The sequence below is a fragment of the Parambassis ranga genome, chromosome 19 (genome assembly GCF_900634625.1).
Source record: "Parambassis ranga chromosome 19, fParRan2.1, whole genome shotgun sequence".
In the NCBI taxonomy this organism is placed as follows: domain Eukaryota; kingdom Metazoa; phylum Chordata; class Actinopteri; family Ambassidae; genus Parambassis; species Parambassis ranga.
The window spans coordinates 17935924-17962179 of record NC_041039.1 but is presented as its reverse complement, the minus strand read 5'-3'; the positions used below and the strand labels follow the sequence as shown (position 1 = coordinate 17962179).

At 42.4% G+C, this 26256-nt stretch overlaps 1 protein-coding gene across 2 annotated transcripts; it reads right to left on the bottom strand.

Annotated features, from left to right (window-relative positions):
* Positions 1-606: 606 nt before the first annotated feature.
* Positions 607-26054, bottom strand: wnt7bb (wingless-type MMTV integration site family, member 7Bb). Of its 2 annotated transcripts, none has more exons than XM_028431775.1 (4): positions 25422-26054; positions 19063-19289; positions 5226-5497; positions 607-1973 (listed from the first exon to the last, which is right to left on the bottom strand). In XM_028431775.1, the coding sequence occupies exons 1-4, from the start codon at positions 25490-25492 to the stop codon at positions 1494-1496; spliced, it is 1050 nt and encodes a 349-aa protein (XP_028287576.1). In that variant the 5' UTR covers positions 25493-26054; the 3' UTR covers positions 607-1493. The 2 variants fall into 2 exon arrangements, with proteins under 2 accessions (XP_028287576.1, XP_028287575.1); XM_028431774.1 differs by lacking the exon at positions 25422-26054 and adding an exon at positions 23294-23381.
* Positions 26055-26256: the final 202 nt, after the last annotated feature.

Sequence of the window (26256 nt, the reverse complement as noted above, 5' to 3'; positions counted from 1 at the left end):
AAATGTTTTCATCATTTTACAAAACACTGGGGAGTCTAATGTTATCACAACTGATAGAAATTGTATTGTAGTTCCTGAAATAATAACCTGAAATTATTCTTTATTGCTGTGGCAGAAGAGAGTTATTTTAGCCAGGAGCAAAATTCCCCCAGGAGCTCTAATGAGAACAAGCAAATGTGAATCATCAGACCCAAAGCTGGCTTTGTGTTACATTAAAAAAAAATAAAATAAAAATAAAGATACTTTGAACGTACAAGTCATATTTGGTAATATGTCAGGATAAACAATTAAGGCAGATAAGTTCAACTTCAGTTGATATTTTAGCAATGAACTGTCAAACTGAGTCCAATGGGAGTTTATTTAGTTCTCATGTATCTGAATAGAAAATATAAGCGTAACTCGACAACACATCCAGCACAGTTTTAATGTTCATGTTTAATGAATCAAGGAAGGATCTCTGCAGTTAAATGTGTTGCTACTGAAAACCATCCAAATAGATATTACTGCTGAAGGAGGGGGAATGGTCTGCAAACAGAACTATGCTACAATAAAGTAGAACCAAGGTGTTTGAATGTGAAACACACTGTAATGATGTTTGTTGTCAACACACCAGTAGCAATGAAACCAGTTTTTTTTTTTTTAGAGAAAAGATCAGTTGTTTCAGGGATTGCAGGGGTCATCCTCTAATAGACACACATCTTCAGTCAGAGTTTCTAAAAAGTATTTTTCTTTACATTTAGTACAAAAAAAGACATCTCTACCCGTTAGTGCTTTGTTTTAAGATACTATAACATAAATAGACAATTTATTTTCAGTGTTCAGAACAGACATTTCCAGTGTGACTGGAAAACTAACATACTCCACCATATTCCAGTTGGCAGCAGAGGGTTTAACAGAGTTCTCCACTCAAGATTTTGGCGCACCGCAACGCACCATACTTACAAAATGTTCTTCATTTCTACAGACCTCCAACACAAGCCCCAGCCAACCTACGAGGTGTGTGTGTGTGTGTTTGTGTGTGTGTGTCTGTCAAGATTCACTTTTTCTCCACTTAAGTGAAAATATGACAAAACCTATAAAAGTCTGTAATGTCTCCCGTCAGCTGCTGTCATTTTTGATCAACTCTCATGTTACTGTGAGTTCTTCTCCATGCCAAGTCTCTTGTGAATTAACAAATCCCAGAGTGCAGAGCACAGGTTCCACCGAAGTCCCAACTTCGTTGTGGATGCATCAGTCCTTGAGCACAATCTCTACGTGACAGTAAAGTTCTGGGTATTACCTACTGATATTTAGCATTTACTTTCAGAAAAGCAATAGGATAGATTCTGCTGTGCAAAACGATGCCATGAAGAGCTGATAGTGTTAATTCCATTCCTTTATTTCAAAATCTTTCACTGGTAGAAGACACACTTTTTAGTCTTGCTCTCTCTCTGTTCTTCTTTATTCAGCTAGTCTGTGGTGCCTCACTTCCTGGCACTGAGTCCCCCGTGTCCTTATTTGCAGGTAAACACCTCCGTCCTCTCACTGCACGTGTTGCATTTGACGAAGCAGCACCATTGGAACTTACAGTTGCACTGCCACACTTTGGTGTACTGGTGTGTATTGTAGCCTCGACCGCAACACATAAGGTCGCAGCCGTCTGTATGTGGCGAGGTGCGGTTGCACAGACGTCCCTGGGTGCCCACGCTCCCCGTGGCCGCGTCCTCCTCGCAGTAGTTGGGTGACCTCTCAATGTAAACGAGGTCCGTCTCCATGGGCTTGCGGTAGCCCTGAGTCTGCTTTATCTTAAGGTGGGTGGGCTGGCGCAGTCGGCTAGCCCGGACTACCTCCACGTGTACGGCTTCGTTGTACTTGTCCTTGAGTACGTAGCCAATCTCTCGGAATTTTGGAAGTGTAGTCCAACAGGTCTTGGTGGTGCAGGAACCTGAGACGCCGTGGCATTTGCACTCGAGCTTCATCCTCTCTTCTAAAACCTGAGGGGTGATAGAGATGAGAAAAAAGCTGTAAATTAGACATGCAGCTGACTGTTTCATTTGAATCAAATAAGGGAAGATAAATACTGATTCTGGCTTTATTGTGTTCTATGCACATATTATTATGGTGTAGTTTTTGATTAAATTGCATAGAATTAGGCTCAAAGACTGACACAACTGAAGTTGGAGGTGTGGGTGGAGAAACATATTTCCTGTTCTATGCTTTTCAGTTGCTTTGGTTGAGGCCAAGACATAATCTCTCTTTCACAATGTTAAGTGGCGCTAACATACATTTTGCACATGCTGGCTTTGCCTTGTGTAACAGAGCAAATCTATTTGAAGTGCAATGTCAAAACTGTCTTGGCAGTGGAGCATTTCGTATCTCCACTGATGCTTCGGATAAGTGGTGATTGTGCTGATGACTTACTGCCGCAGGCACTTACGTTTGACGGTCAGACATGACCAATCTGGCTGAGCGCTGATCTCTGTGAAGAAGACAAATCCAAGCATATCTGAATTTTCAGTCATGGTTGACATGCAGCTGCATGTCCTGAAGGAGGGAAAATTCTACTTACTGGTAATATCCCATCCTGTAATTTTGTCTACCTTCCCTAAACCACATCAGTAATAGGGGAAAAATATACATGGATCTCATACAGCCATCAATCATCCTGGTAAATCTGAATCCAAATTATTGTGTCAGGAAATGTGTTGCACATGCAGTTTAAAACAAACTCGGATCAATTGTTTGCAGATGAGGATGACACTCAAGGTTTAAGTGACTCCTTAAACAAATTCTGATAAATAAACCAACTTCCCATAAGGAACAAACAGGGTTTAAATATGAATATGGCAGTGATAATACGATAATCTTCATGTTTTTCAGATTCTCCCTTCTTCATGCTTGGCCTTTCTTTGTGGATATCTCCAACATGTGGTACACAGGGCAGAGAATCTTCTCTTTTGCTCCCTATTTCTGGAACATATGGAAAATATTGTATGCTGTCGTCAGTATTTATGTGTCAATCCTTTGCCCCTCGAGACTAAGAAACTAAAAGACCTCAAAAAAACTGTACCCTCTTGGGTTTTTTTCTCAAAGGCAAAGGAACAGATGAAAGAGAGGGGGGTGGAGTTCGAATGGGTCCTATTAACACATTTCTAATAGTCCTGACATGAGTCTTTTGACCCAATTAAGAAGCTCTGACTTGCTTGAACGAAGAGCGAGTCTTTGTTGTCTAAGATGTTGGTTGGTTGTGCAGCTTTTTCCTGGCACAGTGCCTTGCCAGCGGCACAAGTCATCATTCTATCACTCATCAAACATACACAAGTGATGTTCAGTATCTCTGTCTGTCTTGTCTGTGCACTCATGCGGTCACAGTTTCCCAATCTGAGGACATTTGATTCAAAAAACATGGCTACATAAAAGCCAGGGTCAGCTGTCAATCTTGCCTCGGATGTTGATTCAGAATGAGGATTTCCAAAAATGCAAAGCACAAAAAAGCCACAAGGAATGCCTGGCATAGAGAGTCTGACAGATGCATGGAAACATTTACTTAAACTGTGTCCATCAAAGCCTCTGATCTGTTACTGATTAGTCCAATATGACCAGTTTCCCATCTAAAGATTGCTTGTCGAAAACATACCCCCCGTGGAAGGCTGAGAGATGTAGCCATTCAGTGGGTGTTCTTTTACATGGTAATTTACACTGTAATTATAGCTCTTATTGTTGATTGCATGATAAAGTCCCATTGGAGGTCCAGTTCGCAACAGAATTAGGGTCACTTATTAGCTAATTAGGTTTGAGATTTGTCATGCATACATAACATATTTTTTTCAATATATTCTTTTTTGCTTTAAAGAAAAAGTGTGGGGAATGAATTGCCACCTGCATGTGAGGGTGCAGGTTACAACCAGACAAATGCTTACAAGTGGATGCCACTTCAATGTAAGAGATTCTCTACAGAGATGCAGGCAGTGTCCTTTAAAGTATCAGTGGACTCTCATTAAATATTCACACACCATGTTTACTTAAAATACCAATTAGTTCATATGTAGCTGAGTTTTTCTAATGAACAATTCACTGATCAGTGCTGAACTAGCCACTCAGAATCCACACAATGTACAAATATATTTGCTTTTATGGAGTACGAGAAGGCTAGTGCCAGAGTGAGTCTGAATTTTTCAGATTTCATTTCATCTCAATCTCTCATCTTATCGACAGATATCCCAAAATATATCTATCCCTCTATAGATTAGAGGGAATGAAGGGAGAGTTCTAGCCTGAAGGTCTGAGACAGATTCAGGCTTTCTTTCTGTCTCACCAAAAAGGAATCTGGCTGTTGCACATCCTCCTAGAATCCTGAGTTTCCGAGCTCTGGAGTGACAACAGACAGCAACAGTGCCAACTCTGACCCTGACAGTCCAACATGCCAGCACCCTGGCATGCATTGCACACCCTATCAGTCTGCTGTGTTAACACCGGCATTGTCGGCCTGCTTTCACACCCTGAATAGACGCAGTCAAATGGCAGTGACATGTTTTGGTATTGTGCAGACAACTGCAATAATATCCTGTTCCTGACTTTACACTTCATAATTCCATGAAAGGAACTGGAAAGGGAGAATGGCAGTCCTCCATCTGGCAACTACTGGCCAGGCTCCATTTTCCCAGTGGACACAATAAAGGCCAAGTTATTAATTAGATCCATTTGTCAACATAACATCATCTCTTCTCTTTCATTTACATTGTACTCTCTTTCTTTCCTCCACGACTGTTCTGAGATGAGTAATAGCAAACAAACATGTCCATGATGGAGTTTGCCAACACACGCAGAAATAAAAAAGGCTCCCTCTCAGAAAAGAGAAGTGCCAATAAGTGCCTGAAGGAAAACAAGCTGCTGAAAGGCTAGCTGGATGATCAATCAATCAACAGCTTGATCAATCACAGTGCTGTCACATGACTGTGTGACTTTAAGCCATTTATCTGGAACGGTTCACTTCTTTCCAAAGGGACACATAATCACACCCAGCGCTGAACACACACACATACACACACACACACACACACACACACACACACACAAGCAAACTGACCTATTTATGACTCTATTTAACTATAGACATGAAATATTGATGATAAGTCTCCTTGGGGTCAAGGAAAGCGGACATTTGTTTCATTTTTCTCACTTGCTCAGACTTCATTGTCACTATATTTCTAAATGACAAGTTGTTGAAGACACCAGTATCTCTTTACCTTTCTGCCTGCCTCATTGTTATGCAAGTTCATCAGGCGACGAGGAGTCTTTTTAATTTCACGGGCGTCCACAAAGCGACGAGAAAACTCGATGCCATACTTGATGTCAGCTGAGCAGCCCCCCCACTTCCAGCCTTCCTCTTGATTGTAATACCCCTGCTTTTCCCGGTCGCAGCCACAGTGGCTCAGGTTGCCCTGGCTGCATGCCGCCGTGATGGCGTGGGCCACTCCTGCCGCCGTGATGGCATAGGTAAACGCTGCTTCCCGACTGCCTGAAAGAGAGAAAAGATATTGAAATGAAAAATCTTATCTTTGGCTAATCTGAAGCCTGTTACAATTCAGAATACAGATTAAACTCAGAGCAGGAGCCAAGACAAGATCCGCCAACAAAAAGAACAGGTTAGACAGCCTTTATATTTTGCAAATCCCAAATCAAAGTGACTGGACGTCACTGAAGTTTCACTACTGTGCAGAGAATTTACATCTTTAAAATGTTTCAAATATTCCAAATTCCTCCAATTGTCTTGATGAACCACCCATTTTCCCCTTCCTTCTCAAGCACAGATTCCCTCCTGCACCTTGGTAGAGATGTGGTCATATTTCCGACCGCAGAGTCCTCGGGCGCAGCCTGTGAGAGCGCAGTGTTGGAATTCCAGTGTGGGGAGAGCTGGTCTAGGTGCTGTCCAAAGTGCTGAATTCCTCTGCAGGAGCACCTTGTACTGCTGCCCACACTGCACACAGCTGGGGTCTGCAGGTCTCCCTGCCTCACTCTTACTGATCACAAACGAGAAAGCGAACACTTCGTCTAAGCCACATACTGCCAGGACGGCACAAGATAAGAGCAACAGCTCGACCTAAAGGGTCCTTTGTTTTGTTTTTGTTTTTTACCTGTGTAATGTTTCAGATTTGGGTTAAATATAATACCATGCTTGTACTTGACCATACAACTCCTCGGATTACAGATCATTCTCTACTTGAGATAATGCACAGACACATCAGTAAAAATCAAATCTAACAAATCTATAAAGCGGAGTAAGCCCAAATGTGAAGTCTTCGATCCTCTTACTGTCACACCAAAGTACATCACATTTTCAAAAAACACAAGCCCTCATAAACAAGGGCTCAAAGTTTGACTGAACAAATGTAAATTATTTTCTGTGGATAAATTTGTCAGGCATCCTTCTTTCTCATATTATTATGCCATCACATAACATAGTTTTGAAATATCAATTTAAGTACAAAAGGAAGCACATTTAGCTGGAAGGACAATGATAATAACCAAATCCTTCCTCTTCCTAAATATCACTGAGTTTCCTTCTATCTTCCAAATGGGCACAGAGGGGATCTGACTTAAAAGGCATCTCCTGGTCTAAAGAAGGCTGTGGGTTATTACAACCCTGGTTTCCCTTCAAGTGGCAGTAATCTGAAAGGGGCCGAGCATCAGAAACGAGGCTAACCACAGAGTGTTTCAAGGGGCCATTCGGCCTCTGGAGAGGAATGTTTCGTAAGTCTTTTGATGTGTGTTGTGTAATGTACTCAGCTGCAGTTATTGGAATCTCTCTAGGTAAAATTTACTTTTTTTCCTCTGCCCTTAAGAGAGCTCCTTGATGACTTGTCGTTTCTTCAAAGGGTCACATATTGTGTTAGATCTAAACAGGTCTCCTGTTTAGACTTGATAAAAAACCATCTATGATCAGAGATTTAGAGAGTAAAATCTTTAGAGAAGAAAATATTTTTCATGAATTATTATTGGTGAATATTAACCAACAAAGTTATAGTGTACTCTGTTGGACTACATTTTACTGGTATCATGTCAGATGTTATCAGTGAATTGTAGGTTAGGTAAAAGTGCAAATGGCAGCTAAAGCCATTTAGAATCTAGTAACGCACTGAAAGTCAGAATAAATTGCCAGATTTAATAATAAAAAGACTCCGAGTGCAGACATACCTACAGTCTCGTCCACCAAAAACAGAAATAATATCCTAGAATGGGCAAATGTTTACATCTGGAGCAGCCAAGTGTAACAATAGAGGGAATGTAATGAGGAAACAAATAAAATGCCTCAGACATCTGACCAGAACAAACAGGACATGCTGTTTTATTTTGCCTAGCCAAATAAACGTTTAACAAGCTATCTTTTACCTCATTTATGAGCCTGCACAGTGCTGGACCATGGCAGAAAGCATTAACCGCTCTCTACGATGTAAAATACTGTCTCTGTTTACAAACCTTTCATTTAAAAAGCACTGTGCTTCATGTACTGCTAAATATACAGCATGTACAGCTGTTTGCAGCTGTTTTCCATTTCATTTCCTCATCTTCCTACAGAGGGACTTTTTACACCTCTTATTCTAGTCCCAGGGGCATTTCTGAACTCTCAGAGATGTTTTCACCCAAAGCCACTGTTAATTTCCTATCCTGGCACTGGTGCTGTGGCGCTAATACCATGGCCACAGGTTTGCCTGGTGGGGACTGACTCACAACCACTTGCTTCTTTGGTTAGCAGCAGCAGAGCTGTGCCCCACCAGCTTGTGGTAACATTCTGCTGCCCCCACCTCACACACATACACACACATACATACACATACATGATGTAGGCGCATTCACATGCATGCACACAAACACCAAGTGACTGGCCACATAATAAAAATACACACTCACACTCACCCTCCACCCCCACACACACGCACACACTGTTAAAAACACGTTTGCACATAGACACACAAACAGAGCGTCACTGTAATGTTTAAAACAGGATGAAGGCAGTTTCCAGAAAAAGGGTGGTTCCCTTAGCCATAGATATATGCCCATTTCTGGGCCCATTGAATTGTGCTGTTCATGGGGAAAATGATGGGGCTTGTACTGGTTGTCACCCCCCTGGTGGGTCTGGCACTGCCATGCCTCTGTCTGGTCATAATGAAAGCCAATTACACAAGCCACGGAATTGAGGCAATCAAGACCCTCCTTTTTCCCCATGCAATGAACCAAAGAAGACATCGGAAATCAGATTTTAAAAATATCCATGTGTATGGAGCATTTAATCTCCCTCCTGTTCATCCATTCCATGTTTTCCTCTCCAAAAAATGTGAAGCTATAACTGTAGTGAAAAAAAGCGTCCATAAGTTAAAATGCATATGAATTGAGAATGTGTGCAAAATGGCAGAAATCACAGATTGAAAGTTTCCCAAATAAACCACAGGCCGGAAATATAAGCAATGCAGATCCTGTGTTAAAACAACATGTTTCCTCCTTCACCCTCAGGAAACAAAGGGCCTCCTTGCATTTGATGAAAAAGCACCCATAACAGCAGCAAAAAGCCCTAAAGAGGCTGGCCCCAGAGTCCTGACAGCCCTCCAGGAGGAACCACCCTGGGATAGCCTCACTAGCTGCCAGTGGAAAATTGGAGTGACCAGAAAAACCTCAATGAACTTGGAAACATCAAGGAAAGAAGAATGGGGGGAATATTAAACCAGATGTCTAATGGAGTTTAGTGGCAAGTGTCTGCTGCAGCAGCCAAGAAAGTAGGCAAAAGTAAGATCAGCTTTGCTCCACTCAGAACAGGTACAGAAGCTTGTAAACAAGCAGAACACATCCTGTGTCATATCCCTGTGTCAGGAGCTAAAACAGGAAATGTAGTGTAGGCTACTGACTCAGTATACTTTGGCCTTCACATTAACTGACCACACCACTTTGGACAGCGGCCCCTGCTGTGATGCCCGTCTCGTCTTTTGACCATCTGCCGAAACTGGGACACAAAAAGAAGTCTCTGGATGTAGTGGTTCGCCGCCGAAATGGCAATCTGTGTTTAGAGACTCGGCGAGCCAAAATTCACATGACACAGCACAGGAGATTTACAACCGGTGATACTATACAGACAGCGCTGGTGTAGTATAGACTAGAGTTGATGTAGTAACACTGCCGCTGACCTCAACAGGCCTTTCTTTACTGATCACAGGCCACGGTTAGGCTGCTGCTGACAGGAGAGGAAAGAGAAAAGATATACTGAAGATTCTGGACAAAGGACTGTCTGTGGAGGCCGAAAACAAGCTCATGGTCAGTGTTGTTTCGTCTGTCTCTACGTAAAATAAACAGCAACTCTACACGGTTTTCCACTTTACTTTGAAATTTAAAGACTTGTCCATAAAACTTAGTTCTGACTATTCGGGTTTATTCTCAGGAAGGTTTGAGCGAGGTGCAGTGAAACATGCAGACAAATCTGTTGAAGGACCAACATGACTTAATTACTGCAAAGGTGAGAAAAGTGAGAACATGGAGGAAGACATTCTGCAGATGACTCTTTTCCCTTTTAGAGAGAGGTAGTTAGGATGGAAAGCTGCTGCTGGGGGTCTCACCCAAGAACAGTAAAACACACACACACACACACAAAGTGACTGGCAGAGTCCAGCAGTGCAGCTGAATTGACTCTCCACACAAGCCAAGCCTGTTGGTGGAAGCAGTGAAGGGGAAAGCTTTTTAAAGTCCCCCCTCAGTCCCGGACATGCTCTCACACCCCCAGGGACACAGGAGGGCTGGATTGCATAAGAAATTACATCTTAAAAAACACAGCGATACACTCCAGTTTAAAACTTCATATCCATGAAGCACAAGAACATCCTGTCACAGATAAATGGCACCAGGGTGAACAAAGGGGAAAGTGTCACCTGCTGGTGGCCAGCAGTCTTTACACTTGAGATGAGGTTGATGATGATGAAATGTGCATTACCACGCTGCTGTTATTCAAATAAAATCACAACAGTGAAACCAAGAAAGTCACTATTATGCTTCACTGGGAAACACAGCATTATACAGTAAATTTAAAAAAATATATATCTGCAAAGGAGGGAATGGAAACATGTTTGTAAGTAGACGTTCATAAAAATGCTGTACATATATAACAAAGTTATGATACCAAAACGTCTGAAAATAAATTCTAACCAAAGCCATGCCGGTGCTGGAACTGTGTCTCCAGGGCCCCATGGAAGGGGAAGAAAGTTGGAGGAAAACCCCTAGCTTTGTATACCAATCACTGAACTGCCTAATGCGCTCTCTACTACTGTTTTCCGTTCCGCTTTATGTACCGTTGCTATGAACATATGCTCCCAGCAAATTATAGACAAAGTTGTGGTTCGTGAGGTTTGCAGCTTGAGGAATTAGCACAGCCGTGTTCCTGTACAATAAAATAATATTGTTTTACCAGAACTAGGCTCCACATTCTCAGAGAACTCACATCATAGAGCTGGAGAAGTGACACACTTTGGCACAGCCACCCACTGTAGGGTCCTGAGTTTGATTCTTATAATAAGGAGAGATTTGAGCAGTAAAGCTAAAACAATTATGAGAGTATTTAAGAGTTGCCGGTGCAGTATTAAATGCTGAGAATTTAAGTAAGCTGCCTCCCAGGCATAGAAAATTGTTCTCTGATCTCCCTGAGGTGGAGATGAAGCTTTTCGACTGAATACCGAGACTTGCTAAAACAAGCGCAAATCCTCCTTTCCATCCTTTCATCCTAATAATGACACCGAATCAGGACCTCACCTGCTCAGATCTAGAAATGTAGGCCTGTGTGTGTTGTACCAGATAATCATCGAGTTCAACTGAGGACAGTGTTGAGGATTTTCCTCAATTTCAATTCCATTTGACTTTGTTTCATCTTCAATGGGAACATGTTTACTGAGATACATATCAATCCCACATCATATCATTGAAGATATCATTATCATCATCACTATAATCAGTGAGTCAAATATGCAACTGATGACATGTTTCCTTCCTCATTACAAAAGAAACTTCCAACCAGGCTTAACATTTCCATATCTGCTGATATTCATGACTCAAGGTCTCTTAACATCCTCTCGCTCTTGCCTCAAACCCAGTAACTCTCCCTCTCGCTCTCTCTCTGAGCTTTCACCTAAGTGGGTCGGTAGCGGTGTGATTGTTGGCACATGTAAATGTCCAGTGGCGGCCCTGCGTGTAGAGAATACAGTGATCGGCCTGGGATTGTGTGGAACAAAGCGCACTATGAGATTACAGTTGATCCTCTCGCATCCTGTTTCCTCCTGCGTCTAGCAGCAGAGGCAGACACAGACAGATGCAGATCCCACCGATAACACAGTGCTACAGGGAAGGGAGGGGCGAACAATATGCACACACACACACAGGGGCCCGAGGGCCAGGGCCCAGAACGACCCTGGGCCAAGTCAGCAGACAGACAGTGGGTGGGCAGGAGAGAAAGAGAGTGAGGGAAATGAGAAACACCCCAGCTCCCAACGCACCCATTCAGTCTGAGACAGAGGCAGAGCTGATGAAGGAACAAGCGTAGGGGCCTGGAAACGATAGTGCTGTTTGATTACGTAGGACAAGAGGCCCCACCCTAGATACAGACACATGTTGTGGGCAGAAGATGTGAGGCGAATCATTGGGAGAAAAGAGTAAGAGATGACCTTTACTGAGCCATGATGACCACAGCCCACACACTGTAGAACAACAAAGCATCACACTCCCCTATCTGATAAAGTTAGGGGAAAGATCCTACACGTCCTCACACACACACACACACACACACACACACAGAATATATATACGACCGCTCTGTTTTCTCTGGACTCACACGGAGGAGGGCAGAGAGGATTACTGCTACCCACATGATGATGGGCTGAAAAATAGGCCTTTTATCCACCACCGTTCCACCATAACACAATGCACGCGTCATTTCCACGAAGTTATCCGCATGGTGTCAAGTACTTGGCTGCCCGAAAGTGAATCTGCAGTTTTGCTGGCAGCTTAGTATAGATCAGAGATATTTTATCTATTTGATCCTTTTAAGATAATGTTGTTTTATCTATATAGGATAACAGAATTGGGTGAGTGATTACATGTCTGACATAGCCTTAAGGGGTGTATGAACAACAAAAAACTAATCCTGGTAAGGCGGCAGTGAGACGATTGATGATATTTTCGGAGAGTTCACCAGTCTCAAAGAATCCACTTGTGTGCCCTTGGAAAAGAAAACCCTAGATCTGAAGAATGAGTTTTTGAATGTCTTCATTAAGCTTGTCCAGGGCACTTATTGGGAACTGGCTAAGCTCACATGTCAAATAGGGTAACAGTAACACTGTAGCAAGAATGTAACTGCAATGTTTCACTCCTCAAACAATGATGCCCTTTCAAAATATGAGATGCGAGTATAAATTCATGTAATGCCATGTTATTTCTTTTTTTTTTTAAATTTTGAATAATCACAGGGTTGACAATGTAGATGGCTAAAATTACACTGCAGGCCTGACTTATTTGCTTTCAGAGAAAGAATGTTTATCCTGTAGCTGATATTTAACTCGTCTGTCTATTTTTAAGACGGCATCACTACATGATTTAAAGGCAGTTTGTTGAAAAACGTTCAGCTGGTCAAAATTAATATTTCAACTTGCATTTTCTTTTACTTTGTCAAGACGAGGAAACAAAGCACGGTTGGAACCACACTGTCATTTGAACAGATTTTCATTATTAGACTTAGGTTGGACTGTGATGTTGTGCTTGCATTCTGCGGGGATATGATTTCACCACAAATGACCATCAACTGATTCCGAGAAGGGGAAGGAGCTCCGCCAGTGCATTTATAATCTGCAAGTATTTTGACGTCCTCATTGCAGGAGCTTGTAGTGCTGTGCATGAAAGTGGGGAAATACTAGATTTGTGTGTGTGTGTGGGGGCGGGGGATAATGACTGTAACCTCAAATCCTGAACAGCAAATAAAATGTGGGTATGACAATAATTAATAATTATGGACACCACAAGAATCATCAAATACCACCATTTAAACTTATACTACAAATGCACAGGTTTTCTCTCCTGAATATTCAGTTCAATCCACAGCATATTGTCTCTGACATACTGCAGCCTCCAGTCAATGAAAGCAGGTCTTATAAAAGGGAATGCTATAAGCCAAAACTTCAATCAACCACATCCTCTTTGCACTTACTTATCCTCCTCCGCTGTTTAAACTGGGAATACAAAAACCAACCTCAGCTCTGAGTTATGTCTGGCTCTATCTGTCTGTAGTGACCTTTCCCCTCCTCTGAGAGGGAGCTCAGCTCGAAGGATCCCCAGCTCCCGATCAAGTATGTGCCTGTCTGGGAGTTCTTTCCACACAAGTGGGTTTCAATGAACCTGCTGACTTAAACATCCTTTATCTGACTGGATGCTGGATCTGGCCCCTGCAGCCCTGCCTGTAGTCCTGGCAGGTGGATTGACCACTGTCTTCACCACATTCAGGGTGGAGGAAGAGACTAGCTGGAAGGTGATACTATAAAAGGACGATGGGAAAAGACTCTATTCTGTGACCTGCACGCAGCCACACTTTCATTTGTTTTTGGTAACCCAGAGCAACAACTGTGTGTCAAAAGAGAGCAAGAGTGGGAAAAGGAGTCTTTGCATCTTTTAAAGTCCTCTTGTTTCCCAGCAGATTCATAAACATCACCTTAGCCATAAAGGTCATCTTTAAATGGCAGATAAATTCACAGTTTTATGAAAAAAATACACTGCACTATTCCTTAAGCAGCTCACCTGCTCAAGTGCTGCACCTATTCTTGTGCAATGAGCCAGAGGCAGCATGATTGAACTTTTGTAATATTTCACTGCCAGGACAACAAGAAGCCTCTTTCAGATGAAAAGCATGAATCAGGACGGTGACAAACTGGCTGGAAAGTCAAACAGGGAGGTAACCAGAGCAGGCCATTTTATGACAAGGGGGCCAGTGTTGGCCTTTGATGCTGAGTGTAGCCGTTGAAAGGTGTCCATTTTCAAGCTCTAATCGCTGACTTCAAGTGCATTGCAATTTGAACAGAGCAGTAAGGTGTGCATTGGCAGGTCTTTTAAGTGAAGGGCATCTCTATTACAGATGGTTAGCTGAAGGAATGCCTGATTGCTCACAGGATGAAGTCAAAACATGTCATTAAAAAAGGAAAAAAAATGTGTAAATATACCACGTCATTGATAATATACCAAAACCTTATAAATCCAACAGCAAAAAAAGTAGGTTGTAAATATGTGTGTTAAAGTTGAGGTATGAGGCAAAGATCACTCGCAGGCTCAAACCAAGTTATTATGTGCGAAGTGTAACAAAATCCACATGGAGCTTTCGATGCACTTCACGCGCAGATACACAAGCTTAACTATACACAATAAAATGGCATCAACAAACCACAGCCATGGGATCAGTCTTGACAGGAATATTTAAAATAGTACGATTCATCCAGAAACCAAGCCAGGGATTATGATGGAAGGGTATAACCCCAGTCTGCCAATCTCATCCTGAAACCTTTTCCTCCTGACCTGCTGATGGATCTGTCTCTAATTTTATTATTACCTCTTAATAGACTCCAACAAGTCACTCAATAACACCCATTTCTGTTAGCGCAGGATAATTCATTCCACATTTTTACACACTGAAGGTACCAACTCATGCCAACAGTCAAGCAGGGCACAAGGGGAAGAATGCTAAAACTGCTTTTGCAGAGGAAACAGACACACTTAAATTGGCAGTTTCAAATCTCGCTGCGAGTTTATAGTGTTGTTGTCCAATTTGTCAGTTAGGAGTATAATAGGGGAGCCAGCAGGCATTGCACAAAACAGGGCAACTGTTGAGAGACGGAGCTGCAAGGTTTTCAAGTTCAAGCACTGTGTTCAGCGGAGTGTCGGGCAGCTAAGGAGGTGCCGGCAGGATCTGCCATCCTCCGAACTGAATGTCCTCCTCTGTTTACAGTAGAGAAGTGAAATAAATATCAAGTGGCCTGCCTCGAGATATCTCAGAGGTGATTCAGCTTCAAACTGAATCACCTCTGCTGAATTAAGATATCTCCAGCTCTGTAATGCTCAATAACCCAACTATTAATGTGTGCTCCCTTGGAAAGCAAATGTAATACCATGGAGCAGCTCCAGAACAGAAAGACTGCCTCCAAGTGCAGGCAGCACAGAGAGAATGCATTAGACTTGCGGTTGGCTGATCTTTAGTTCTTGAGAAAATGCCGACATCTCCTCCCCTCCGTCCAAAACTAAGAGTGGATCACAGTGCTCATAATTTCGGGGATTTGAATGAAAAACTTAAATGGGAGTGGAACGTGAACAGCTTTTCCCCTGCACTTGATTATGATGATGTGGGAATTTGCAGATTTGAAGAAGGGATTGGAACATTTTGTTGAAGGGGTGTATTCCATGATTTCATATGCCATGCTAAAGAATTCCATAATACACACAGACATGGTTAGGAGACATGGTTACATCTTCAATCATGAGCAACAAACACTGGAAAACTATCGCAGGCTGATGGCGGCTCAAATTTAAGGTGTTGAGAGGAAACGCAGTCACCCCCTTTTCTAAATGGCAGAGGAGCTCTGCAGTAGCTGTGGTGTCTGTGGTCTCCCACGATGACCTAGTGGGACAGTGCTAAACCAAACCAGCACAGCCAGATCACATCCAGTAGCATTACAGTAGCGGAAAGCCTGATCTCATCTACTCCATATATGCAACACCTGTATGCAGCAGAACTTTGTCACTGCGTTCAGCTGCTCCATTCCATCCTGGTTTCAATAACCTCAGAAGAAGCTCGGTCTGAGCTGTGGTTAAAAACTGTTACCACCAAACTAGTAAAAGACTAGTTTAAAACATAAAACACATCAGAACACTCATTCACAAAGCCAAAGTACATCTAAAACAAATGCTTGCACACTACATTAATCATCTCTGATAAACAACCACTTCTCTTAAAGGTGTGGACAGAGACCCAGATACAGAGCTGCCTTTTCCACTTCAAAATGAGAGATCATAATGTAATAATAATAATGTAAGCCCTATTTGCATGGAACTAGTTTAACCTAGTGACATCTGGTAATTTGTAATAATAATCTGTGATCTTAATGTAAATCTGACAGGTCTTTCATTTGTAAAGTAACAAATTCACCTGTAAATTCATTCTATTTTATAATGTCTAAAATCTCTATAAACAGAGATCCAGTAGGATTTCTGTGTTTTGGGGCTTTTCTTAATTTTGTTCTTTAATTTCTCTGCACTTTCTGATCAAGAAATAATAATAAATAGATAATAAATAATAATGCAAATAATTAAGTACATTAATGATATTTTAGCAATTATGTGTTATGATCTGTTACCTTTCTATATGGATCAATACCTTTTTAATGACGTTGAAGTAAACATGGCTTGTTGATATTGTTGTCATGGCGACATGTTGTTTCGGCATGCAGTAATGCTATTTTTCCCATTGGATTGGATGTCTTCAAACTAAATTGATGAAATATTGTATTGTTATTGTTCTTTTCTCTCCAGATGCAGAAGTAACAGTGCAAGTAACACTTTTAAAATCCACAAACTAAACACAACACAAGCATCAGATTTATTGACCAGACGGACAATGCACACATGATGCAACACTTTCTCCCTTTTGTTTAGAAGACAAGAGGAGGAAACATGATAACAGCTTTCACAAACGTGTCCAGAGAGGCAGAATGAAAGCACACCAGGCACAGACACACAGATGAGGCCATAAAACATGACATTTTTGGCTATAAGAGCAATCTGTGATCAGACAATCACTGTACAATTCCACAGTCTATTCACAGCAATTCACTTCATGGGTGGTTTAGATATGAGAACAACAAGCCGATAAAAAATAAGCTCCTCGTCAGCTAGTTATCTTCTTTATTTTAATAAAAGAAAAAAAAACCTTGGGAACCTGAACACAACTTTCATGTTGGTCTAAAGAAAGACGTCATCTTTGGGATACTTTATGTAGTCCCATCATTATTGGACAATCATGGCAGGCCCAGCAGTCATCGCTCTCTAACCATAACTGGACACCAACAGCGATGTGCTCAGTGCGGGCACATTAAGCATTTATTTGTGCAGATCTACTATGGAAACCAAACACGAAAAGCAAAAACGAGCACGAAATTCACATGACGGCATTGTTGAAAGGGACGGACATGTAGCATTGAGTACAAAAAGGATAAACAACAACGCTTTCCAATTACTAGTCAAACTACTAAATGTAAATTTTAATACTACAAGATCGTGAAAATGTTCACACAGAAATTTAGAGGGGTTATTCACATATTCACATGGACCACTGTCGAATATCAGTCCTCAGTGCTTCAAAGCATCAATTAAAGAAGAAACCAAAAGGAAGTGAAAAGGGTATGTTAAGTGTTGAGGAAAACAACACGAGTTCCATTACAAAGAAAGCGCCACATTCACAACAAAGAAAAAAAAATGCTTTTGTAAAGGGAGCTGGAGCTAATTCAGCTACTCCTTAAGAGGAATGATTGTTAACAGAGCCACTGGTTTAAATGCACAGCCCAACCACAACGTAATGGCAACAAAGCATCTCCCAAATGAAAGGAAATATATAAAAGTCACTGTAAAACAAAGGCGATGCAAAAGAGATCCACAGAATGCCAAGTTCCTCGAACAAAAGCATCGTAAATGTAAATGTTTGCCTGCTTTGGGCCCTTTTTCTGCATGTATGCGTACACTTTCATGGACCAGCCAGGCATGGACACAACCAATTTAGCCCGATTAACAACAGATGTGTCCATCTATTCTGGTTCGACATGAGTTCTCTGCAATAACACCATTAGTTGTCTCCTCATTTGCGATATCATTTTTCAACCATACGTTTTCCTCATTAGAGCTGAAGAGGGTTTCGGTAGCTTTTCCATAATTTTGACATAACCAGCAATAGTCGACATACTGCTAACCAATACAGCCCACATCAACAGATCATGCTGGAGAAATTCAACATTGTCAATTGAAATAGGGACAAATAAGATGGGGTGGAATCGGCAGTAGCCTATGTGAAGTCCTCTACAGCAATACCAACATGAATGGTTACACAATACAGAGTCAAAGAGTGTGTGTGTGTGTGTGTGTGTGTGTGTGTGTGCGTGCTACTGGTTTGAGTTTTGACTGTGTGATGTGTGCAGCCTGGGTTTGGCTTGTGCAGAGCCATATTTCATGGGGTTCAGCGGGTCGAGGGCTGGTACCACGTTTTTGATACTCTTCTGGTACCATTTCATAAAAGTGAGACAATAAGATGGCCCGAGACAGATGTTATGTAATTCTAACTTTTTTTTTCCTTTTTCAATAACAGAGTCAATGGTATTATCATTGTCAGCTACATTATCATTACCAAATGGATATCAGCCATTACAGGCTGCTAAAGAAACACTACCCTCTGCTTAACATCACACAGCATCCAAGCTGTAATCCTGTTGTTGTCACGTGTTTTCAGTGTTCAGGATGATCAGCTAGCACACACACACATACTTTAGTTAACCCTCTGAAACCCAGTTTCTGTCAAAACAAGTGTCAAAACATTTAATATCCCTTTATTTAGGTTCATTTTCTAGTTAGGTCTAGTAGGCCCCTTCCTGCATTCACCTTAAACTCTTGATTATTTCAGTTTATGCTTACACACAACTATTACTTATGAACCTAACTGTCCATCAGCAATAGGGGATGTGTGATGGATGTTATGATCATCTGACTAAAGAGTCCTGAAGGGTGCAGAAGAGGTTTACTCTGAATCAAAGCCGAGCTCGGAATAAACCTAACTGCAACCCACCTCCAAAGGTTGACACTAAATGAATCTTGCACATTAAGGAAACAAGTAGTGGCACAAATGACATCACTTTGCAAAAAAATGTCCTCGTAGCTCCAACAGCAAAACCTCAAAAATGTCACACAAGGATTATCCATACAGGAGCACACAAATGTGGACAACAAGCTCACACTGTGCCCTCTCCCTTCTGTTAAAGAACCCAGACTGACCTACTCGCAGCTCCTGACCGAAGACTGTCCTCTCCCCCAGCGCAGAACAGTTCCAGCGTCCATATCGGAACTGGTATTGACACTCATTGATGCCCATCTGGGCGCCTTCGCCCACAACAATGATGGCGTCTGGCCGGCTCTGGCAGATGGCCCGCTGGCGAGGTGCCAGCCCCGGAATCTTGTTGCAGATGATGTTGGCACCCAGAGCCACCACCGAGGACAGGGCCCTGCCAAAGTAAGAGAAACGCACCAGCATCACCACACACACACAGGCAGACACGCATTCATACATACATCAGTGGACACACATGCAAGCACAGAAAGAGAGAGAGAGACACACACACACACACACAAACTCAGTTAGAACTTCCAGAGGATGGTCAAACTGACTCACTTATGTGAGGCTCTCCAGAACAGAATTCAATTCAACCAGTGATTGATGTACATTCCGTAGTGAAGTGAGAGCTGTGCTGCACGTAAGTATTACTATTTAATGGATTAATGGAGGTAAAACTAAAACCTGAAAACTTAATCCAACTTAAAACTTTTAAAAGATGAGGAAACTTGCAGCCCGGAGAGAGAAAACAAGATGCTTATTTGACTCCTGACAACGCCATTCCACTTTGGTTTGGATGATGAGAGTTTGAGTTGGGGGTTTTTGTGTTAATTGTTAGGTAACGTAGTGGTGTGAATAGTAGCCAGGCTCTTATGTAAATACCGTATGTACATACACTTGCTCTGTGTCTTTTGCTGTACATGCAGAGTCCCTTTTTTATACAAATGTCACACAAAATATTATTTCTCATGATTTGTGTAATTATGTGTTTGAAACTTACTCATGGTGTAAAGTGCTGCCTATAAATTTCACGAGAGACTGTTTTTACTTCAGCCACATCCTAAGACTGGTTTGCATGGAAAATATGTACGGTTTTCAACACTGGTCGCCCCTGACTCGTAGAGTATTAATGTGCTGTATAGTAAATGACACACTGCCTTCTCAGTCCTCCTCAGAGAGACTGCAGCACATCTGATCAGTCAGCGTGATAATATAAAAACATACTGTATGTCTGAGATGGATTTGCAACCACTGAGGAAGCCAAAACCTATTACAACTAAACAAAGCACTGACTTTCTCCAAGATTCTGTTTATAGCCCTCCAAACCATGTAGATACATACTTTTCAAACATGTCAGGGACAAGGAGCCATAAATGAGCGTGGAGGCAAACACCGCCTTTGAAGAATGACGTCGACCTTCCAAAATCTTGACCACAAACGGGGCAAACTAACGCAGGCAAGTTGTGTGTCGGCGAAAAGCGACAGCAGCGCAGAAGGGGTGAGGGAGAGAAACAGACAGAGAGAGAGAGAAGCAGCCCTGTGGATGTAGCTCACAGTACTCCTAGTCATAGACCCCTGACTAAGACCAAAGACATGATTGTTGATTAGAAATCACTCTCAGACAACCATGTTTCAAATCTTTCCAATTGTTGCTCAAGTTTCTCCACAAACACAAACCAACAAAAATCTCAATTGCAAACACATAAGTTCCAACCAGACCAAGAACTGCACATGCTCTTGTTCTTGTAGTCGTTGAAGCACCATTATGTTAACTACTATTGGCCGGCACTATATTCATTAACACTATTATAATTGGTTGCAAAGATGCTAAAAATAGCTGAGATTATCTTCAAACATTATAAACCAGGTGTTGACTGGACAGGAAGTGTGATTGTACCTAAAACCTGAAAACAAGACATTCATCAGGTGCATTCCATACCCACAGTGAACACTCTGCAGCCTGCTGCTGCTTTCAGCCCCTCTTTGCTCTCTGTGCTGTTAAAGAGGCTTGAACTCCTCTGACCCTCTGTGACCCTCTGGTGTATATGTGGTTGTTCATGGCAACGATGACATCCAGTCTGTACAAACCAAAAGGGCAGGCTCATTAAGACGAGTAATGTTCAGCTTGAGGAGTTTGCTTTTCTTGCATAATGCATGCTAAGGATATTTTTTCTATAAATCCAAATGCAATAAAATGCCTTTTATATCTATGGTATTTCAGTGCAATGCTAAAAAGGAGCCTACAGAGCAGTGCCTAAAGTCTTTCTCATGTCCTTCACCTGCTAATTGACAGAATCACTGTCTACAACAGGCAACCCAAACCATCAGACAACACCAAACAGGGAATTCCACAGCTAAGCTTTTAAATCCCTGCATCATCAAAGTGCACAAATGCGATTCTGTTTGCTTAGCGTATACTCTGTGTGTATGCCAGCGGCTTGGGGACAGCTCGCCCACAGTCACACAGATCTCCCATCAGATAGAATGTCAACAGAGCCGAACAGTCTGATGAGGAGTTATACGGAACATAATTCTTATACTGTGTATTAAGACGCATCATGCACAGAGTGATGCAGCACTGGCAGTGATGTTGCAGGGAGATAAGAGGCATTTCTGTGTTGGTTGCAAAGCAGCAGGTTGAACAAATGTTTGCCTAGTTTGTAGCTTGCACACAGTCCATACCAAGTGGAAGCTATAGGTCAGTGTTGTGCATTTAGTCACTTCTAAACAATCCCATGTGTTAATATATATTAATCACAAGACAGCCAGCATAATAAGTGTAATAGAAATGTTGGCCTTTGTCAGGCATGACAGTAAGTACATGTCTGTGAAAGACCTCCAATCAGAGTGTCAGTGATGAGAAGATTCCATCACAGTGCAGCGTGGCCTGAAGAGAAGCTATCCTCTACATCATGGCATGCAGTGTGCTTACAGCCACCTACTCCATCACATGGAACACTTTGAACCTTACTGACACACTATTAAGCTCACAGGCACGCATCTTCTACCAAGGAATGCACTCACAAAAATCCCTGAGACACAACTCGACTAAGTGAATAAATGCTCTTCTTTTTCCAGGAGCAGGAAATTAATGTTATGTTAGTGCTGAATATGACTTTTTCCTCTTTTTGCTGCTCATTTAAAAATGTAAGAGGTGAAGACTAGAGATGTTTATTACAAAACAAAATTCCCTTTACACACCCTCACACATGTTAAGTCCAGTGTGATGTCAACAAAGCAACCTGAAAATGGCCCAGAGAAGATGGAGTGTGAGACCTCACTGTGTGCGAGGTGTGCAGCAACGTCTGAAGCTCTATGAACAGATACTTTGGCTCTCAGCTCGTTCAACCACCCACAGCTTTGCTAATATTACACTTTCTTATGCCATGAATATTTTTTTTTGTATGTAGGTTTAAGGAAAGTGCATTGTGCCCCCTCATAATATATTCAGAAGACATACTCACATAATCCAAACAAACAATGGTATATAGCTTTGATGTAAAAGCCATCACTAAACTTAGTAGTGTAGCCCACTTTTAACTGAAAACCATAAACCACATCTATTTCAGCATCAGGTTTGGGGTCTCCGGGGCAGCAAAGGGAAGGAGCATGGGGTGAGTAATTATTTTGGAAACTTTTAAGAAAGCCAGTGTTCTCCTGCAAGAGATTTCTCGTTTAATTCAAAAGCCGCAGCGCATTATAGTGTCAATCACGTGCATGTTGCAGGAAGATATTTTTAAGATGTGGCTTGAAACGATAACATCGAAATGCTGAGAATTAACGAGAGATGAGGTAATGCACGGTGATAATCTTTCACACGCTCTGACAGGTTAACTGCTCGCATGCGTAAAAAAATCGTATTAAATTATCGTCTAAAGGGAAAAAAGACAGTGTCTCCACATCCACTTGTCTTGAACATCTCTGCCACTCTGTGGCCAAAATGAATCCATGTAGCAGTTACTAAAAAAGTGATGTTTTTCTGAAAGATGTTTGCGCCGCTGCTTTCTCTCAAGACATGTTTGTCCGCGTGGAAATGACCCTTTACAGCGTTGAGCTTTTCACCTAATTAGTGCATTTCTGTGTGGATATGTTTCCACTGATGAGTGTCTTTATAGGATTCTACGTTAAACCCAAAGAACTGTGTGATAACTACACTAGAACTGATGATCTGTCTGTTCCGCTCCGCCTGCCCCCTGTGCCATTACAATCCAACTTACACTGAATCTTTCATCTGTACGTGCGTAAAGCAACAGAGAAAATGAGTGTAATCATTCGGACAACATATAATAGAGCCCGATGTCCACCAAGATATTTGTACTTTGTGCCGTGCTGCTGAGGATGAGCGCGCACGCTCTCCTAAATTCATTATGGACCCGTTAATTGGCTGAAACTTACAGGTAGCTGCCACTCGTCAGGATCAGGAAGATCTGCGGATAGTAGACTGACAGCAGTACACTGCGCGACGAGAGGATGATCATGATGACATTGACCAAATGGCCAAGCTCGGATTGAGTGAGAAGACGCGGACAGGGTGAGAAAAAAAACTCCCGTAATTCCCGGTTTTAAGTCCCCTTTCGCACACAATCAAAAAGAACTTGATGTGCGTCTCCGTGTCTTTGGTGCGGTGGCTCTACGCAGCTCCACGCTCCCAGGGCCGTGTGTGCGCTGAGATTGGCTCTGTCATCTCTCAGCAGCGGAGGCTGTTACACAGTACTGTGGGTTCCCGAGCCGGAATGATGATGGTTTTAGGGATTTTGCATGGCAGAAAAGTGCCTCTCTCCACTCTCATGAGAGTCGTGCCTGCCATTGGGCAGGGAAAGACACTGCTATCCGCCCACTTTGCCACAACGGGACAATAAGGTGACACTGATCCGATCCCCGCTGGACGTGCAGGAGGTTTCATTCATCATCAACCCCCCCCTCTCCACACACACATACACGCACCTCCCTTGCAACGACCACCGCCTCCTCTCCACCACCACCACAACTCACCATCCAGCCAAAAACAAACAAACATAGACCTTGGCTGTTTGCACCATGTGCAGAAATCAGCACATTTCTCTGACGGGACGCGTCATTTTGAATCAACAAGTCGGTGTCATATTAACGCGGGGAGTCTGTGCAGCGTGGCGGACAGTTTTTGTCACATTTCCAAATGATGGTCCATGTGAGGGAGAGAAACAGTATCTATAGTCCACAGCTGAAGAGATTAGTGAAGATGAATTTCATCATAACATTATGATGTATTATGCATTATTTCCTGTGATGACACAACAATACAGGCGTCTATTGTGTTTCTGCTGTCTTCTGTGTTCTGATGGAAGATAACACTGAAAAATAATAATCTCACATTGTATTGATAAAATGAATGTAAAGGTGGAGGCTTACAAATAGCAGCCTTGTTATCTGATCTGAGCAGAGAAATAAAATACTCAAGCAGATTTTTTTTTCTATCGCTTCAGCATCGTGACTCTCACTCAACACCTGCAGGCTGCCGCCATTGTAAATGAAGAGGGTACCATGAAAGATTTAGCCCGAGTAAAAGGATGGAAGGAATGAGCTAACTGTTCAGGATTAGTAAACACATAGATAGGTGACTCTTAGCCCATAATGGAGCTGTACTGTCATGTGATATGAGCATGATGGGGGCTCGTGGGGCTCTCAGAGTGTGGTCGCGGGAACCTAAGGAAATAATATAATAATAATATTTCATAACAACTTTTATGCCATTTTATAATTTAATTATCTCAGTGAATGTTTCAACTGAAAGCAAAGAGTAAAAAAATCTTATTGCATAATCAGATGAAATGTCTGAATACTGATTAGAAGAGGCACCTTCCACTGTGTCGTGTGGCCTATGGGACTCATTTAAGCTAAGTTTCTAAATAGTTAAAGTTTTTAAGAGACATTTTAATTAAGACTCTATACAGCACCATTGACAAAAAAAACACGACCATGGTCCCTGTGTGTTTCTCCCCCGGAGGTCCTAAGTATGATCATGCATGAGAAGGAATGGATAGACGTCCTTCTGTGTTAATGCATCAAGGTGAGGTATTGCAAAACAGGTAAAAAACTCCGTCTGGGCAATGGAATGTGGAAATACAACTCAGTCTGCCGCTATTAATGAAGGTATGCAGGGGTGAGCTGGATCTGGAACAGAGACAGCGGCTCAAATGATCTTGTGCGACAAAAGGGGGAAAGAGTCTCATAAGGTGAACTAAATAACTCCCAGGCAGTGTGTACGCATCGTTTATGCAATCTAATGCCATGAGACCTGATCTGCAACTTTTACGCACGACGCATTCCCCGTGTGCACGCGTTTGGATGTAATGTTTAAAGCAGCTTTTAATGCACCTGATGAAAACTGAGTTTTCACATCATGCTTACTGTGAGTCCGGGGTCAGAGGGCAGCTGAATCGCTTCTTTTAAAGTGCTTATTTATCATAGTGTAAAAAAAGAATTTAATGTCCAGGTTTGCGCATGTCAGCAGTGTATGTGTGTTGAGAGACTAAAAAAAACTCACCCAAGTCTGAGGTATATGATGCCAAAACAGAGGAAGACGTAGAGACTCCGCTTTCGGAGGGGCTTGTGCATGATCGTTCCCACTTTGTCCAGAGGCCATGCACTGTAACATAAGGTGGCCGCGCGTTTCCGATCACATTGGCAGCTGTTCTAACCCTTCCAGATGCACGTATAGCGTTTATTTCCCGCGACAGCAAGCTGAAGCTCCTTTGCCATATTCAACCGTGTGAAATCCATGATCCACTAGTGTACAGGTGAGATGCTGATGACGACCTGAAAAGGTGGCAAAGAACTCCAAAATGAAACTTGAGAGAGGGTCGGACCTGAAAGGTGAATGAGTTCTTGGAGGAAGTGCCTCCTGTTCGTCCTTACTTTGACGCTATAACCTAATTAACAATCCCCACTAAAAAAACACACACACACTACCTGCGCGTCCCGCTGTGGGTTCTTAAACCTTTGTTCCTCGCTTGTCGCCTCCATTTGTTAAAGACATCTCACACTCAGTTACTATCTTACAACAGCCAGGTAGTCTAATACAGGTAACAAAAGCGCTACACGCCTCCTCCTTCTCCTCCTCCGGCATGGATAATATGCAGGGATGGGACGGGCTTCCAGACGGAGCTCAACACGTGTAGTTGTTGTACAGAAAACTAAAAGGAAGGGAGTGAAATGGCCTTTTATAGGCCTGTAGTCCAGGCTATATAGCTCTTGCAACACTGGGCATTGCCCCACCAGTGCGCGGGCTCCCCGGATGAGCTTCACCACAACAGTAAGCCCCATAAAATCAAAGAGACAAGGAACGGCTTTCCAGCTGTTTGCATAAAAAAATACCACTG

Coding starts and splice junctions, on each gene's coding strand:
- wnt7bb (XM_028431774.1), bottom strand. CDS start 23,376: ATGATCATCCTCTCGTCGCGCAGTGTACTGCTGTCAGTCTACTATCCG. Junction 19,290..23,293: donor CTGACGAGTGGCAGCTACCT/GTAAGTTTCAGC, acceptor TTACTTTGGCAG/GGCCCTGTCCTCGGTGGTGG. Junction 5,498..19,062: donor CGGTCAGGAGCTGCGAGTAG/GTCAGTCTGGGT, acceptor TCTCTCTTTCAG/GCAGTCGGGAAGCAGCGTTT.